This window comes from Rattus rattus, chromosome 14, assembly GCF_011064425.1.
Source record: "Rattus rattus isolate New Zealand chromosome 14, Rrattus_CSIRO_v1, whole genome shotgun sequence".
Taxonomy (NCBI): domain Eukaryota; kingdom Metazoa; phylum Chordata; class Mammalia; order Rodentia; family Muridae; genus Rattus; species Rattus rattus.
In genome coordinates, this window is record NC_046167.1 from 5,735,891 (window position 1) to 5,754,468 (window position 18,578).

At 45.8% G+C, this 18,578-nt stretch overlaps 1 protein-coding gene across 1 annotated transcript in view; it reads left to right on the plus strand.

Annotated features, from left to right (window-relative positions):
- Positions 1-16,762, plus strand: part of Dnajc1 (DnaJ heat shock protein family (Hsp40) member C1) — a 159,781-nt gene extending 143,019 nt beyond the window's left edge. Inside the window, exons 10-12 of the mRNA XM_032885262.1 lie at positions 9,767-9,815; positions 13,844-14,295; positions 16,548-16,762. Of these exons, the coding sequence (XP_032741153.1) occupies positions 9,767-9,815; positions 13,844-14,295; positions 16,548-16,616 (570 nt within the window). The 3' untranslated portion in view covers positions 16,617-16,762. The remainder of the gene's footprint in view (positions 1-9,766; positions 9,816-13,843; positions 14,296-16,547) is intronic.
- The last annotated feature ends 1,816 nt before the right edge of the window (positions 16,763-18,578 follow it).

Consider the following 18,578-nt stretch of genomic DNA (forward strand, 5'->3'; position numbering starts at 1 on the left):
TCTAGTGTCTTCTCTATAATGTGATGTGTGTATGTGACGGTATTTTTTTTTTTTTTGGCTCTGTTATTTGTGTTTTAATATGCCTCTTTTATTAAACTACATGTCATCCCCGCCCCCCTAGATTTTGGAATTATCTTCTATTTTTATTGAAAATTATTTTTTGTAACTTTGTCATAGAATTCTTTTCCCTTTTCTGTGTGCTTAATTTGTATATTGGTCTTTTCCTGGTGTACTAAAGTGTTCCCATATGCCATTCTTCTTTTTTAATTTATCATTTACATTGAGGACTGATCAGTTCCTATGCCGTTGGTAAAGTTCTGATAGTGCTTCCCATGTGACACATTTCTGCTACTAGTAAATCTTTCCATGGAGCTTCGTGAGTTCTCATTTCTAGGGTCACATCGTTTTCTTTCTCTTCAATATTTCTGTCTCTATTGATTCTTTTTTTCATGTCCTGGATTGACTTGCTTATTTCACTCAGCCCTTTGGTTGTGTTTTCTTGGAATGCATCTGTGTCTTCTGTCCTACCTACTATCTCCAGCTCTATTTCTTCTTCCTCCTCCTCATCCTCCTCCTCTCCTCTTCCTCTTCTTCCTCCTCCTCCCCTCCTCTTCCTCTTCCTCCTCCTCCTCCCCTCCTCTTCCTCTTCCTCCTCCTCCCCTCTTCTTCCTCTTCCTCCTCCTCCTCTCCTCCTCCTCCTCCTCTTCATTATATCTCTCTTTGTGTGTGAGTGGGTATGAGTTTTTAAGAGCAGGTGCTCACACAAGCCAGAAGTATAAAATCCTTCTGGAGCTAGAGTTATGTGTTATAAACCACCTGGGTGTGCTGGGAATCGAACCCAGATCCTCTGGAAGAACAACTCATGCTCTTAATTCCTGAGCCGTCAGTGCAGCCCCAGCTCTGATTTTGCTGGGTTATTTGTCTCTTCTGGATGTGGGTCTTGGTTAGCTATGTAGTTGACAAAGCTTCCTTCTTCTGTGTGCTGCCCTTGCAGGCTCCTCGTGTCCACCACCGTACCAAGACTTTCAGTTCCATGAAATATCATGTTCATGGCATTGTTTCCTGAGCGATTACAGTCCTGTTAGAATCCCTTGCCTGAATATGTACTTGAAGTGGTTTCCTCTAACAGTTTCAAATTGTACACTAAATTCACTAAATACACTAATACACTAATAATACACTAAATTCAGTTAAATAATACTAAATTCAGTTAAAGTGTATAAATGGCTTTGAGGCAAGATCTTGTAATGTAGCTCAGGTTGTTCTGGAACTTACTCTGTGGCCCAGAATGGCCTGCACCGTACAATCATTCTTGTGCCCCAGCTTCCTAAGTCCGGAGAGTTACGGTGTGAGCCACTATACCCAGAATGAGGATGACTTTCTGAAAAGTGAAGCCAGTTTCATAAATTGTCAGAACACAGGCATTTGAATTGCTCTGTCCTTGCTGAACCCAATATTTATTAGAAAATAAGATTTCTTTTCTTTTTCCATCTTTATTAACTTGGGTAGAAAATAAGATTTCTTAAGAGACTGGAGAGATGGTTCAGTGTTAAGAGCACTGACTGCTCTTCCAGAGGTCCTGAGTTCAATTCCCAGCAACCACATGGTGGCTCATAACCACCTGTAATGGGATCTGATGCCCTCTTCTGGTGTGTCTGAGGACAGCAATAGCGTACTCACATACATAAAATAAATAAATCAAGAAAGAAAGACAGACAGGAATGATTTCTTTACTATTGTTGTTAAGTGTTTTGTGTTGTTTGTTTGGGCTTTTTGTATTTGGTTGATTTGGTTGGGGTTTTTGGTTCTGTTTTGTTTTTGAGACAGGGTTTCTCTCTGTAGCCTGGTGACCTGGAACTCTGTAGACCAGGTTGGACTCCGAGATCTACCTGTGTCTGCCTCCCGAGTGCTGGAGTTAAAGCCCTGTTTTGTTTTTTAAAACGATTACTTCTGAAGGCACAGCCGATCCCATTTGCTGTGTGTCCAGGAGTGCGTTTACTCACTTCGCTGCTGTGACAGACGCCCTGACTAAAGTAGCTTCAGGAGGTAGCGTTTGTCTGGCTCACGGTTGTCACGGTAGCAGTGTCCGGGCATCATGACGGGGACGGCATGGGGGAGGGGCTTGGGCATCCACAATCAGGAGACATGGAAATGAGTGTCTCTTCTTATCTGTTTCTTGATTTGGTCCCAACCCAGAGAATGGTACTGCCCACATTTAGGGTGTGTCTTTCCACTTCAATTGAACCTAATCTAGATAAACAGTCTTCCACAGACATTCTCAGAGTGTTTCTCTTCAGTGACTCTAGATTCTGTCAAAAGGATAGTACCATGAATGACCTTGAACTCCTGACTGTCCTGCTTCCACCTCCCAAATATGAGATTGCAGGGGTCATAGACATGTGCCTGGATTTTAATCATTTAAGTCAATAAAGCAAGCTATCTCTCTTATAAGTACAGCCTTAATATGAAATCTCTGGAACTAGCCCTTGAGGGACTAGAACCATCCCGTATATATGTAATACCATGATTCTAACTACATGGTGCCCTAAGCAAACCGTCTTTGGTAATTATTGAATAGAGTGAAAAGGTGTTTCTCTTCTAATGTCACAGGCTGTGACAGATGTTTGAGTTAGAAGGAAACTACTACTGCAGTCCCTTGGCTCTGCAGATGGTGAAGTGGAAAAGAGCACAACCTAACAGGACTGACCAAGTGTGCTCAGTCAGTCAGCAGGGTCTTATGGGAGGGAATGAGGATTAAAGAAAGAAAAGACAACTGGACAGCACTATAACAGGACTCCAGCCAGTGCTGAAGCGGAAGAGGGTTTATTTTTATCAGTCTGCTTTTGTATCATTCTAGGTACACAAGAAGAATATGGTCAGTCCTCAGGCATAAACAGAGCAGTCAAGGGTCTTAACAAGGACCCATCAAGATACAGAGAACACAGTCGAGCCTACTTCCCTGTCCTAGCCCAGTGTCAAATCCCTGGACGGCTGCACCCTGAGCTCCTCACACCTAGTGCTCCTCTGAGCTGCACTTTTGTGATTCCAATTCCACAGGGTGGTTAGGAGATGGCGTGAGATACCAGGATGGAAACGCTGTGCTGTGGAAACATTACCTCTTTGCATAGACTAATCCAGAAAAAGGATTTGTTGAAGGCCATAGAGCTAGTCAATGGAGGTCTGGGTTAAGAACGTGGCCCCGTGGCTCATTCTTAGCTGCCTTTAGACCCTCACCTACTGCAGCTGTTCTGTTAATCACCCTCAATCAAACTCTCCTGATCTCCTGGAGCCAGACAGGAGAGTACTGTCCTAGCAACAGGCCTCCAAGTGCAGGGGCTTCCTGAGAAGGGCCACTGTTTCAAGGTCCTACACTCGCAGACTGAGTTCCACTCTCAGCACTGCACATGCTTGATGCAGGAGGATATGCTGTAAAGATAGCTTAACATGCTTTTGAAAACACTGGGGGGAATCTATGAAATCCAAGCTGGCCTCAAAGTCACAATCCTCCTGCCCCTCTTTCACAAGCCATTCTGGTGAGCCCAACTGAAATTTTTCTGTATAATTCTCCCACATCAGACCCTTTGTGTTGGTTCTCTAGTCCTCTACATGTTCTGTTGCTAACAAACTGGGTTTGCAATTTGTATGCATCAAAACTTGGTGTCTTAGTAAAAGCATAGCATCTGCCTTACAGGTTGTATCCAGTTTACTAGTTAAATCATGGGTGCTTTGATGATGGCTGTCACTCTTACTTCCAGCTCTCAGTAGGGACTTAATGTAGCTCCTTCAGTTATTTGCCTAAGGACTTACGGACCTTGAGCAGACGTAGAAACCAGTATGGTTTAAGTCACCAACTTTTCCTAATGTTTGGGAAGCTACTAATAAGAGAGGAATAGGGTTGAAGACATACTGACTTATTTCAGTCTGAACTGGTGTGCTAATAGTGTCTACAACGTTATGCCAGTATTTGTCACAGAAGTATCCTGCCTGCCTGCCTGCAGATGACTGTCAAGACTACTTACAGAGATGGGGTCAGCTAGCTGAACCCCCCCTTTTAAAGGATAAGATGAGCACAGTTAAAGACATTTGGAGACGTACGTAGCAGGAATGTTCACACTACTTCCTACCAGTTGAAAACAGTTTCCACGCGGTTTGTTTAATGTTCAGGTAACAGAATAGACCTAGAATTTGAAAGCTGCAATAATTCTTAGTTGTAAATGTGTGAAATCCAAATAGAAAACTACTAGAGGAAATAGTATATACCACTTAGGTGTATTTGTACATAGGTAAATATGCCTCTTAGCGGCATGACTTTTTATGTATCCTTGTTTGCTCTCTGTGTGGAGAAGGACAGTGGGTTACATGATGTGTACCATGTATGGAGACAGGAAACCAATCGTAGGCATACCTTGTTATGATGTGTCAAGACACATCTGCAATGGCACGTGTGAGAGAATGGCAACCATACACCGGAGGTTGTATGGCAAACCTCCAACCAGCTCAAGAGCAAGTCAGCGCGCCCATCCCTCTGAAGTAAGTTATAAGGTGTCAGGGGGAAGTACATTTGGTGATGACTTCCCTTCCTAGAGTGGTGGGCTGTGTTACTCAGCAGCATCCTGGACATTAAATGTTACTTATTTTTTTAAAGATTTATTTATTTATTATATGTGAGTACACTGTAGCTGTCTTCAGACACACCAGAAGAGGGCATCAGATCCCATTACAGATGGTTGTGAGCCACCATGTGGTTGCTTGGAATTGAACTCAGGACCTCTGGAAGAGCAGTCAGTGCTCTTAACCACTGAGCTATCTCTCCAGCCCAGCTATTATTTATTTGATAAGTTCTTTATAACACTAGACTCAAGTTTGGCTTTAGATGCCAAACTTGCCCCATCCCCTCCCCACATACACACATATTTTGCCTTTATCAACCATATAAATGCTTCCCCTGAGACATTAGAAGTTAACAAAAGAACTGTTACCTGCAGCCATCATTTTTATAAAACATACATTGTTTTATTGTTTGTGTGTGGGTGCTTTGCCTGTGTATATGTTTGTATACCACTAATTCAGTGACCTGTGAATTAGAAAGTTGGTTTTGGCTGTGGACGGCAGACTGTCAGTACCAAGAGAGTGGATCTCTAAGGTGCTTCATCTCCACATGCACGTGAGAGTTAGGGTTTAGAGATTAAGAGTCTGTTTGGTTAGAGAAAACATGGTGGAGGAAGTCATGTGGCACACAACTTTAATCCCAGCCATATCTTAGGGAGACCCTGTCTAGAAAAGAAAGGAAGAATGGGAGGCAGGGAAGCAGGGAAGGAGGGAGGAAGGGAGGAAAGGAAGAGAAGAAAGAAGGAAGGAAGGAAGGAAGGAAGGAAGGAAGGAAGGAAGGAAGGAAAAAAGGCAGTTAGGCAATGATTGTGCATGGTAATCCCAGCACTCAGGAGGCAGAGGCAGGTAGATCTCTGAGTTTGAGGCCCACCTGGTCTACCCGGGAAGTTCCAGGAAAGCCAGGGCTACATAGAGAAACATTGTCTGGAAACAACTAAAACAGAAAAGGAGGAGCGGGGAAGTACCCTAACATACTTAATATACTGGTCTCTCATGTCAAAGGAAAGGTCCCGATGAAAAGACTCAATAAAAGGATATATCATGATTTTGAGGTACCTCAGGTTTTGAGATTCTGAGGTCAAATATATTTATGACTTTGTCTGTTGACCTAAGTATGTATGTGTGTGTGTATGTGTATGTATGCATTATGTATTATGTATGTATGCTGTTGTATATGCCTCATCCCAACACCCCAAGAGAAAGGCAGGAAGACTGAGTTTGAAGCCAGCTTGGAACAAACTAAAAAAAAGTTTCGATTTTTAAATAGTGTTGAGCGTACATGTGCTCACGCACAAGTGTGGAGGTCAGAGGACAGCCTTCAGGAGTTGGCTTTCTTTTCGTCTTGGCTGCAAGGCTTGCTTTGCAACCATGTTTATCTGGAGAGCAATATCTCTCATCTCCCAGGTTTGAATTCTCCTACCACCACCACCCCATCCTCCAGTTCTTTTTGTAATCTCAGGTGTATTTACCTTTTCCAGCAGAATGTTACTGGTCCCTATATTTCTCTTCATGAACTTTTGTGAGTTACAAGACTTGAGGAAGCCCAAGGGTTTTTTCTTGATACTTTACTTTGGAAAGCAAACCACATGGGACTTCCCACCAAGCTCTTTTGGCCTGTACTTTGAGCTCTAGAACTGACCAGGAAATGGAAAGTCTTAAAGGGGGCTCTAGGTGAGACTCAGGCCGCCTCCGTTTCTAACATGGAGATCTAATACTTCAGTGACAAATGGTTTCGTCTACTAAGGAGTTCAGCCAAATTGGAGTTCTCAAGTGAAAATATAAGCATGCCAGTGTAGATGTATGAATTATATTTATATAAAGTAACTGATAAATCAAGCCTAAATCAGAAAGAAAAAGGTTTGGAAATGAGTCATAATGTAAAAATACAGCTTAGTCCATATATTCTGCAATGCATCAAACAGGGTTAAGTGAAATAAAGTTTACTAGTCATTGTATGATTTTTTTTAAAGGCCAATTTAGGTTTATCTAATGAAAGAGGTGAGAAGAAAAAACAAAAGTTAATGGTAATGACTTGAAGTTTCAGTACTTATGCCTGCTAATAACAAGGCAGGTAGGGAGACCCAAGTAATGCAGTCAGCCCAGTGTATCTGTAATAACCTCTCCAGCAGCCAAGTGCGCATCCTCCCTGAGCACACAGAGCATCTCTGAGTGTGTCAGCAGGCCCCACAGAGTAAAGGTCAAATCAGCAACACACACAGTGGGGAAATTAAGTAAATTTGTGGGAATGCCCCCTTCTCCAGGAGGTAGTGGGCCAAAAAAGAAAACAACTGGAAGGAAATTTCTTGGAAATGAGTAAGGTAACTGAGTGTGTGCTCAGAACAAGAGGCTCAGGGGTACAAGGGGAAGATCTGGCTGGGGCTCAGCCAGGAATCTTAACAGTCAAGCACACTGAGGAAGGAGCGTTACCATGAGTTCAAAGGTAGCCTAGCTAGCTAGGAAATGAAAATACCTATGTCATACAGGGTGGGGGGAGTTTCAAATCAAAAGACTAAAAAAGAAAGGGGGGGGAATAATGTGTCAGCAATGCCATTGAAACCAAAAGTTAATTCTATAAAATACCAAGAAGATTGCCGTGCATTTAATAGGATTAATTGAGGGGATAAGGGTGAGAGGATTTAAATTGCTGACCTTACAGAAATAATAAAAAAAGGAAAAAGGAATTCTACTGTGAGTAAATGTATGCCAAGAAATAAAATACCTCTTCTTCAAATACATATGGGTGAAACTGACTGTCTAGTAATTGAAACTACAGATGCATAGAACCATGCATGCAAAGAACTATGGTATGAATGTGAGAGTGGCCTGGTGCACTAGGGAGACCTGTCCAGAACGCAGAGAAGTTATTCTAAGAGGGATGGTGTTGGTTTTCTGTGAAGTTTGTTTAGTCTGTGGACCTAGCGGATCCAAACAGAATGAGATTAGTGGTCATGAAAGAACACTTGACCTGTCTGTCCATAAGATGAGATTTTGTTTCCAAATGTGGTATGTTGTCACCATTGAGAGCTCAGATCCCTTCTTGCCTGGGCTTCTCACTTCACACATCATGTATTCTCTTCTGACGTCACATTTATAAGAGTTACACACCTAAATGTGGCTGTTGTTATATTTAGGTACATACATTGATGTGCACGTGTGCCTTGCTCAGAACACTGTCTGGTACACAGCTTATTTCCCTTTTCACATCTGAATTTCTATAAAATGGGCAAGACCAGGAGCACAGGTTACTAATTACTGTCCTTGTTATATACAGTTAGCATATGCTAATGACAGACAGCCTCTGAGGTGAAGAGACAGGAAGAAACTCCCTCGAAAGGTAGGGAAGAGCATGTAGACTGGCAGGTGCAGAGCTCCCGTCAGGACAAAACATGGAGAAGCATGCAAAATCAGAGTGGGAACAACCATTCTGGGGAAAACCACATGCAGTGAAGACAGCGTGGCCATAAGAAGATTCTGTGCTAGGGTTATGGGATGTATGCAGTGGGGAGGAAAAACTGAAGAGGTGAAGGAAACTTGGAAAACCAAGGCAAGGTCACTGTTTTGGGGTTAAAGGAAAAGACATATATGTAATCAGATTTTGCGTAGGAAATTTTTACTTAGAGACGTGTGGAAGCCAAGCATTGGTGGCACTCGCCTTTAATTCCAGTACTCAAGAGGCACAGGCAGGTGAAATCTCTTGAGTTTGAGGGCAACCAGGGCCATACAGAGCAACTTGGTCTCAAAACAAAGAGAAAAAAAAAGAAGCAAACACTCAAAAGTTAAAGGAACTTGTGTTGGATGACAACTTCAGCTTGTTTTACTATGAGGCAGCATCTGTGAAATTAGTGTTTCTAACCAGCCTTAGATGTGTTCTCTCACTGCCTTCTGCATGACCTACTACACTTTAAATATTCCCATGCCTCATGCTAACAGCTTATTTCCAGCCCAGCACGTTGGGGCCGAGGGATGTCAGCCAACTCGTTGCTCTTACAGAAGACCCTGGTTCAATCACAGCAAGGACCCGGTGCCTCACAGCCACTGTAAATTCATTTTCAGGGTGTGACACCCTTGGTTCCCGTTCCTCACAGGCACTGCATGCATTGGTACACGTGGAGGAAAATGCCATGCACATAAATGATCTTAAAGCTGAACAGCCTGAAGGGGTGTGTTTTAATATTACAGAGCTCACTCTGACCTAGTAAATGCCACTCAAGTATTATTTCTTTGTGTTCACACTCAAAGAGAAATGTATTGTTTCTTGGGTCCATAAGCCTTCACCTCCAAAACATGTTCCTGTGGTGAACTCCTATGTGATCTTGGGTTCCTTTCACACGTGTGGAGAATGTTGTGACATGATTAGCATGACTGTTGTCCCCTTGCACTCACTATGCTCACTGGTATAATGTCTTCCCGGGAAGACACACATTCAGTTTCTGGGAATCCTTACTGAAAATAGTGATCCATTTACACAGCTCTTTTAAAACTATTTTTAAAAGCAGTCTAGTATGATTAATTGCCACTGAAATTAGTGAAATGATTCGGGTTCTGATTCTACCATTGCTGGGCTCTCTTGCGCCTCGCCTTGCATAGCAGGAAACCTGGCCTGAGCTGGAGTTGAGTGAGGCTGGGGGGTTAAGAAAGGAGACACATACAGGAAAGCAAGGCTCCTGAGCGCTGCGCCTGCTCTGATGGAGCTCACCAACCATGACCGCAGCCCGACATCGGGGAATCCCAGCACATGTATTACACACAGCACAAGTTGGGATGAGGGGCTTAGATGAGGGGCTCAGGAAGAGTCTCTGTCTGGAGGAAGAATGTGCAGATGACAGTTCGGCACACTCTGGTCGCTTGTTTGCACTTGTACACACTGTCAACATTTGCACTCAGGAAGAAAGCAAGCTGAAAGCTTTGCCATTCCCAAGGGTCTGGGAGGTTAGTCCCTGACATTCTCTTGCCCTGTCAACAACCCACACTCACTGAGGACTTCTTCAACTCTGCATTTACGCAAGGCTTCCTCAGCCCCTCACAGAGGAATGAGGGCCTTCTGTGCTGATGGCTTCCATGACCCCTGATCCTTCATATGGGTCTTATACGAAAACAATCAATTTACCTGCAGGGCATGTGGAAAGTAAGATGTCTTGCTCTTTGTGTTTTTAAATAGGTGACAACCAAAGCCAAGGAACTGAAGGATTCAGTCACCAGCTCCCCCGGTGAGTTGCCACTTTAATCCAAGCAAATGAAAATCACTTGCTCCCCAAGTGAGTGTCTACTTTATCACTACTCTGACAAGGTTTCTTCAAGATTAATCCCTTTTTGTCATAACTTTTTTAAGTGCTGGGGATGGTAGCTTTCCCAGAAACCTCTACTGATCCAGACTGAATGAGTCTGGTCCCCCAAAGTTGAGTAAGTTTAAAGATGTGCAGTGGTAGCACACCTAGGGATCCCAGGATCTTCAGACGAGTTCAGTATGGTGTTCTAAAGCTTCCTTCCACCAGTGAAGTGACTTATGTGGGCAGAGAGACAGAGAGTAATAGGAGTCTACCACAAGGATGCCTGATTCCAGAACTTTCTGTAGAAATGTGTTGTTGGAAAGGTTGTGGTGAAAACAGGCAAGCACCTGCTGTGGATTTCCCAGTGGCCCCCTGTGGAGCTGAGAGAGGCTATAGGCATGGCCAATCAAGTTTCATCCCCTTCCCACTGCCCCAGGACAAGGGATCTCTGTGTAGCCCTGGCTGTCCTGGATCTCACACTGTAGACCAGGCTGGTCTCAAACTCACGGATCTGCCTGCCTCTGCTCCCAAGTGCTGGGGTTAATGGCGTGGCCACCCACCACTGCCTAGTTCAGCTTTACTTTCAAAGGAATTATGAAACTGTGTGCTCCAAAGAGAAATATCTGAAGTAGTTCTGTAATCTACGTGGGAGAGACCAGCCTCAGTTACTGAAATTGAAGGCCGATATGGGTTGGATGAGACCTTATGTTTGGAAGAAAAAAGTCCACAAGAAGACAGCAGAAAGAACAATTAACATCTTCAGATTTCCATTGTTGCTGAGGAAATCAAGTTTGTCAGGCTAAGCAGTGAATGAGAGCAGTGACTAACACCTAATTATTATCATTGCTGATATTAATAACTATTACCATTAATAAAATGAGATGAAGACAAAGGTGGAATGCTTTAAACTATCAGTTACCAGGCAAATTATTAAAATCAAATTATTAAAGATTTCTGGACTCTCTCTCTCTCTCTCTCTCTCTCTCTCTCACACACACACACACACACACACACACAGACACACAGACAGACACACCACACACACCCACCCATACCCACACACCACCCACACATACACACACACTCACACACAGACATACACACACGGACACACACACACAGACACACACATACTGCACACCCGCCACACACATAGACACACACACACAGACACACACACACACACACACACACACACACACACAGGGGGGGGTTACAGGAGGAGGTGACAGGAAAATAGTCCTTTGCAGTGTAGGAAGAGCATATTAGGATCTCTCCTGCTTTATATTAACTAAAATCGTGAGGAATGACGTCTTCTTTACTTCAGCTCCCTGTGTCCATTCTGAGAGAGCAGATGCCTCATGTGCCCAGACCAGAGGGAAGGGGCTGGCGTGGCCTCATTGCTCAGGCTATGACTTGAGCTTCTTAGCATCCAGGACAGCCAGGCACCTCCGAGTCATGACGGTGCTTTCTGGATGACTTGGAGAACAAGCCTGCCACCGCCTCATGTCACACAGACAGACAGACAGACGCACCTAGGAGTTTAACAAAATGCTTTTAAAAGTTAAATAAATTTTCACATTTTTCAATCAATAAAAGTTCTAAACTTGTGTTCAGATATTAAAATAAAAAATGACTTTTAAACACTGAATGTGAAGTAACTATTTGGAAATACATTTGTGTTGAGGAAAGAACATTTAGAAAACAGATGCTTTAAAGCACTCATCATGTGCTATATATTATTCATTTTATCTTGTATATGTTATTTTGCGGCCAGGATGACTGTTACTGGGCACGGGGATACAGGCCTGCCATCCCATTAGGGTGTGGAGACAGGAGGATTAGGAGCTCATCCTCAGTTGTGTAGCAAGCTCAGGGCCAGACTGAAGCACAGTAGAACATACATGTTGGTGTGTGAGTGCCTATGGAGGCTTGGTGGAGGTGGCTTTATATCAGTTTGCAAAAATAGCTGATGTGGAGGAACAAGATGGCGGATAAAAGTGTGTTTGCTGCCAAGCCTGACAACCTGAGTTCAGTGTGTGGGACCCACATGTTATAAAAGAACCTCTCACACAATAAGGACAGCAGCAGAAAGTTACTTAACCTGCAAAAAAGTCTGTCATACATACAATGAGATAAATGAGAAGTTTACTTAATAAAAAAACGAAATACTGCATTGGGGGTTGGGGATTTCAGTCACCACCAGAACTGCGAAGCCTCAGATCAGTCCTCAGCAGGGTGGGAAGACACTGACCGGTTTAAGAATGACTTACTTAGTCTCTCTTGTTCTTCCCTTTGTCCCTTCTCTCCCCATTCCCCTCCACATGCTCATGGCCAGCCTTTACTCCTTTCCTCTTCTACTCTTGTTCTCTCATTAAACCTTTCCACGTGGGAAAAAAAAAAATGACTTACTTAAAGCTCAGTCTTAGCAGCACAGCAGCACCACACCACTGTCTGTCCTTGCTTACCGCCCTGTCCAGCCATGATGGCCAGGAAATGCTTGGTGTCATAACGGACTTTGGAGCTAACTTGTAAATTTGGTGTTTTATCCAGTGTCACATTTTTTTCTATTTTTTCAATATTACTAATGAATTTTTTTTCCATCAGACTCATTTTTTACTATTTCACTTAGTCCTTTTAGAAAGCAATCAGTTTGGGCATCCCTACACATGTGAACTTGCAGTTTCTGCCAGTCTAGAGCTGTCTGGAGTGTCCCGGCTCTTCCCGTTGGCAAAGGCCTTGTAACTGCAGAGTCAGTCCTAGTGCTCACACTGCCTCTGCACAGGGGCAGCAGCACTCGGGACAGCCGTCGTTGTACAGAGCACCCCGTCGTGGGAGGCAGCGTATCATGTCTTCTGATTTTTTCATCTGTGTGTATATGTGTGTGTGTGTGCATCTCTGTGCATGTAGAAGCCAGAGGACAGCCTTAGGGGATGTGTGTTGGGGGTATCTGTTCTTTCCATCTATAATCTGGGTCCTGAGGCAAACTCAGAAGGTCAGGTTTAGTGGCAAGCACCTTTAACCCCAGAGCCATCTCATTAGCCTAGCATTTTTTTCCCTGAGCGTAGGGTCAGCTGAGAAAGTTACTCAGTCTGCAGAGGTAGCAGAAGTGCGAAGGAACTTCTATCTGTGGTGGTGGGCAGTGCTACTTGCTAAGAAAAATAGGCACGTTGTCCATGTTTACCACAGGGCACATCCCATTCAGCTACCAATGCCACTGCAGATCCTGGCTATGAGAATAGCTCTCCTGTCACACCCAGCCAGTCTCAATTTCTTACTGTGATGAGCTAGGTGAAGAAATTATCTATGTATGTCTGTCAGTCTGCAACCAGACAGTGGTGAGCAGCTGCGTACTGTCTTCTTAAGTGGACAGACTCTATCAAGAACTCTTCTTGGGTTTCTGGGACTCCATTGTCCCTTTGAATGTAAGTTCAGGGTGCTCCCGGGGCAGACAAATGCCTCCTTGCATGCTAGGAACTTTGGGTAGGAATGTCAGGAGGGGGTGTTAATGGGTATTTTAGAGACTAAGAAAATGAACATTCTTGACATGCAGTAAAGTTGATTTCACTAAAACACACTAGCCTTGCATGGTGGTGTGAATAAGGCAGAAAGAGTTCTTCCAGCAGCACACTGCGTCTGTGCTGTTTGCAAAGGAGGGGCCGTGCTACGCTCACCAGTGTGTTTGAACCGTGCTATAGAACTAATGAATCCTAGGTTATAGAGAATCCCTTGGCTCGTCCAGTAGGTGTCAGGTGACCTCTCTAAAGGATCACAGTCTGCCCATATATACCTGAGAGCAGTGAAAAGGACAGAGACAAGGGATCAGAACCAGCTCCCATGTCTAATGCATCCAGTGAATGACTTCCCTGTTGACAGTGAAAGGTAAATTGGACAGTGCCTGTCAAATGCCTAGCACAAGGCTTGAGCTCACTGTACCCTTTCTCTTGTGTACTGTGGTCCCTTCCTAGGAATGACCAGGCTCTCTGAACTTAAGTCAAACGTTCAGAATTCCAGGCCACTCAAGATAGCCACAGCCTTGCCAGATGACATCATCACCCAGCGAGAGGACTCAGCAGGGGCCATGGAGGAGGAGGAGGAGCAAGAGACTGCTGAGGGTGACCAGGAGACAGTGACCTCAGAAGCCCGGCCTCGGAGGCGGAAATCAGCCAAGGTGGCGGAGGTAGTAACCAGGGTAGAGCCAGAGGAGAAGCTGAGAGGAAAGAGGCAAAAAGATTTTGATATATCGGAACAAAATGATTCCAGTGATGAAGAGAGACAGAGAAAAGAAAGAAGTCGTGCTACAGAGGACGCCTGGACTCAGAGTCAGCAGAAACTTCTGGAGTTGGCATTACAGCAATACCCAAAAGGAGCCTCTGACCGATGGGACAAAATCGCCAAATGTGTCCCGTCTAAGAGTAAGGTGCGTAACACTGCAGTGGGGTGGGTGGACCCGACCCGTGCTTCCTTCCCCGGCCGGCAGCCCTCTCCCATCCCCCACTAGCTGCAGGACCTTGTATTTCCCAGTTGTCTTCAGTCTGTCCTCAGTGTGAATCTGCACACTTGCTGAGGTAGAGATGAGGTCAGGGTGCTCAGTGTAGACGTCATGCAGGCTAGCTCGTCTCAGAAAACACCAGCTTACAACAGAGCTCAGGCTGCCCAGAGAGCGGCTCTCGGTGGTGAGAGGCTTGCCTTCAAGCTGCACAGAGAGAGAACCAACTCCCTCGGGAGTTGTCCCAGCATGTTTCTGGCCATACATGCGCAAGCATGCATTCATGTATACACACATACTAACATATATTATAATCATAGGTATATATGTAGATATTATGTGGGTATATATAGACACATGTATAGTTTTGTAAAAGAACATAAACTTTCCCCTACAGCCTGCCAGCCTACTACGAGTTCATCCTACTCAGGAAGGACAGTCTGAGTGAAACGGAGCTGGCAAGCAGTGTCCCTGCTCCACAGAGGGTGGGGTAGGGTCCTCTGCCTATGTGACAACTGTAACTGTCAGGGTGACTCACATGGGGCAGTACACATCTCTCAGGACTTAGGCCATTCATAATTGACTGCCATTGAGAGCTCTGAGCAACTGCTAATACATCATTCTCAAGTACAGAATGAAAGGCAGAAAAGGTGACCTGCTGAGAGCCAGGCGTGCCTTCCCCGCCGCTGAGCTCCAGGGTGAGGTTTCCACGGGCAGCCCTCCTCCCCAGCATAGCTCCTTCCCTGCAGGCTGTGCTCCAGGTGTGAGGTAGCCTCTGGGCACGTTGACGCCCATTGCATGCTTATGCTCTTTAATGGAGTTCTGCGGTGGAAAGCCTTGCTTGTGGCCATGCCTGTCCCTGAGTGTACAGGTCACCTACTTTACAGTGATGAAACTGAGTTTTTTCTGAGTAGAAAAATAAGCCATTAGCAGTCCATCTCTTCATCTCTTTAGGAAGCACAAATTCTTCCAAGCTCCAGTCAGTTTGCCAAAAGTAATTGTTTCACTGAGTTTCTCTAACTTCTGACAGACTCAGCCATTTACCTGTGTGATGAATTGAGTTTTGCTCAAATTAAAGCAGCAGAGAGGGAGTGGAACCTTCTTGTTTGCCCCAGAGAGGAGCAAGGCTCCTGAGTCCCACGGGCATCTCTTAGCTTTTTTTTGAAGGATTTATTTATTTTATGTACATAAGTTCACTGTAGCTGTCTTCAGACACACCAGAAGAGGGCACCAGATCCCATCACAGATGGTTGTGAGCCATCACGTGGTTGCTGGGAATTGAACTCAAGACCTCTGGAAGAGCAGTCCATGCTCTTAACCACTGAGCCATCTCTCCAGCCCTTGTCCTCGCTTTGACTGCAGCCTAACAGCACAGGCACAGGAGGGTGGTATCAGCTGCCTTGGTGGGCGGGCGCTCAGGTCCTGTCAGGAGCCGCACGGCCGGCCACCGGCCTGCTCAGACCTCATCAGCACTTGCCAACTGTCCTGTTGAGGGCTGAATGCTGGAGCGGCCACAGCTGTTTCTGTGCTAATACTTTGAAGGCCGGCATGGGTGGGCAATGTTGATGGAGGGCAGCACTCACGAGATGCTCATCCGTGTGACACTGCTGCACCCATCCTGCCCTTTCGCCCTGGGCCGTGAATTAACAGCTTACAGTACCGTAGGGTCAGTATCATCTAGACGGAGAGAGAACAGCTTCTAAAACACACATCATGCCCACCTGGAAATGATGACCCGCCTCCTTCCATCTTCCCTGCCTCAGCTCCACTCAACATGGCCGCCTTCAATGCTAGTTGTGTGCTGTGGTTCACACAGGAAGGGAGGGGGCATCCAAAGCATAAGAGCACTGTGGCCCCAGGTTCCGTGGTTTCTCTGGACTGGGATGTGACGAGGTGGCATTCCCATGGTAGAATCGGTAGCAAGCTGACGTCAGGACTGTCACATTGTACTCCACAGAAAATACTCTTGACCTTCACAGACTGTCAACACCATGACCTTGGCTTCCTTGCAGCAGGTCTTCTCTGACCAGGTCTGCCTGGGACCAGCTAGGCTTTTTCCAGGATAATTCAGAAGGGCCTAAAGCACAGGCCTCCTTACTAGGACCAGCAGAGGCCAGTGAGCTTGACAGCACCAGGGGCACTGGCCCAAGAAGTAACTGTCACCACCTCTCTGTTTCCCACAGGAAGACTGTATTGCTAGATACAAGCTGCTGGTTGAACTGGTCCAAAAGAAAAAGCAAGCTAAAAGCTGAATCTCCTGGAAGATGACTGTGACCATCGTTTTCCAAACGAGTACTCTAGAAATCTTATGCAGAAACTTGCATTTTGTACCTCAGTGTTTCTAAACGTCATGTGCCTTAGTAAAAAAAAAAAAAAAAAGAAAAGAGTTACTCAACTGTAGCTGCTGTGAGGCGTTGTTTGCAGGCCTTCCTTGTGTTTCCAGGGGAGGGTGGGGTGCTCTGCAGACTTAACTTCACCTCACTGTCAAGTTTACTTTGCTGGGAGGTTCTAGTGACCAGGTAGACAGCAGAGCCTGTGAATGAACCACTAATGTGGAAGAATTTAAACACCATAGGCTCTCCTAATCCAGGAACCAAAGGAGCTGGGCGTGGTAGCAACGGCCTTTCATCCCAGCACTCGGGGAAGGATCCCGAGACCTTGAGGCCAGCCTCTTGTACACAATGAGTTCCAGGACAGCCAAGGCTATAAAATAATACCAAACCAAAACAAACAAGCAGCCAAGACACACAGTTAATTCACTGCTGGGACCAAGCAATGCGACAGGGTTAGAGATAAACCAGCTTGGCCCCAAGCTGGCTGGCAGAGCAATGGAAGGCCATCTTAAATTGGGTCAGAGAGAGATCTGAGGCTGACTTGCTCTGTGGACCTGTGCCACAGCCAGAGTTTCCATGGGAACAGAGGAGCTAACTTTCTCAATGTCTTCTCTCCGCCTCCTGTACCTTCTTCCTCTTTGATCTATGACATCTGCTGGGCATCCCTTTAAAACCTGTCACTTGCTGGTACACGCAGCGTGCCTGAGCGGAAAACACGGAAGTATCTAGAACAGGTCTAAGGAGACTGACTCAGCATGTGCATAAAGGAGTCCGAGGTCGCCTGTGCCCTTGGCTGAGCTCAGACAAGAAGGCAGGCTCAGGTCTCTGACCTGTGGAAACTCTGTCCCAGAGCCAACCAACTGGCTCCCAAGGAGCAGCTGAACAACTTGTGTCCTGGAGCAGACAAAAAGGACCATGGAGACATGGGGAAGAGAGGACACTTCTCTAGAACCCCTAGAGATCATGGCCTAGAAGTGGTCACTACACATTTCAAGCTGACCCCATCCTGCCCCTACACAGCTAGGGCAGACAAGCATGTAGGAGAAACAAAGTAGATTGGCCTGGCTGAAATCCCACCTCAGGCCTTGTACTGGGCAGCTTGTGACACCTATGAGGACCCTGCTAGTAAGTCACCATTTACAGGGCTATTAACCCTGTCTCGATCATACCCTGCCCAAATCTTAGTACAACATTCTGGGCTTCTAAAGCCAAATGTATCTTACAGGACGTGTGAAACACATCTGTAATCCTAGCACCCATAGGCTACGAGCTGAGGGGCTGCAAGTTTGAGGTTGGTCTGTACATGAGTTCTAGGCTAGCCAGGGCTACACAGTGAGCCCTGCACAGACACTTTGTAAAGGTACAACTCAGGCATAAGCCTGCTCACGCTCCTCCAGTCATTAAGAACATGAGGCAGGCGCTGGCGCTGCGTCCTGTGCCCATCAGGGCTTCTAAGAAAGGTTGGGTTGCTCTAGGACCAAACAGGTCCATATACTAGACTTACAGCCCTCAGAGGCAGAGGAGGATGCCTCCTAAGGGGCTGTGGGCTGCAGACAAGCAGGCACCGCCCAGTGGGGCAAACCTGCAGACCAACCGTTGCAGTATGTGACCCCGTTTCAGCCCCAGATGCCCAACCCTGGGGAATGGAGGGCCCTAAGTCAAGTAAGAAACTCCAGGTGCTCCTCTCACCTCACCCCCTCCCGAGTTCTCCTGACCCACAGGTGTCTGCCAGCCTCCTTCTTCCTGTTACTGTTGCTTGTTTGTTCTGGAGGCCAGGGAGAAGCTGGCTGTGGCCACGAATTACCATGTCAGGTTTTCATCCTGGTTAGAGAGGGACTTGCCAACCCCATCTCTGAGCCTTTTACAGCTGCTCACCAAGGT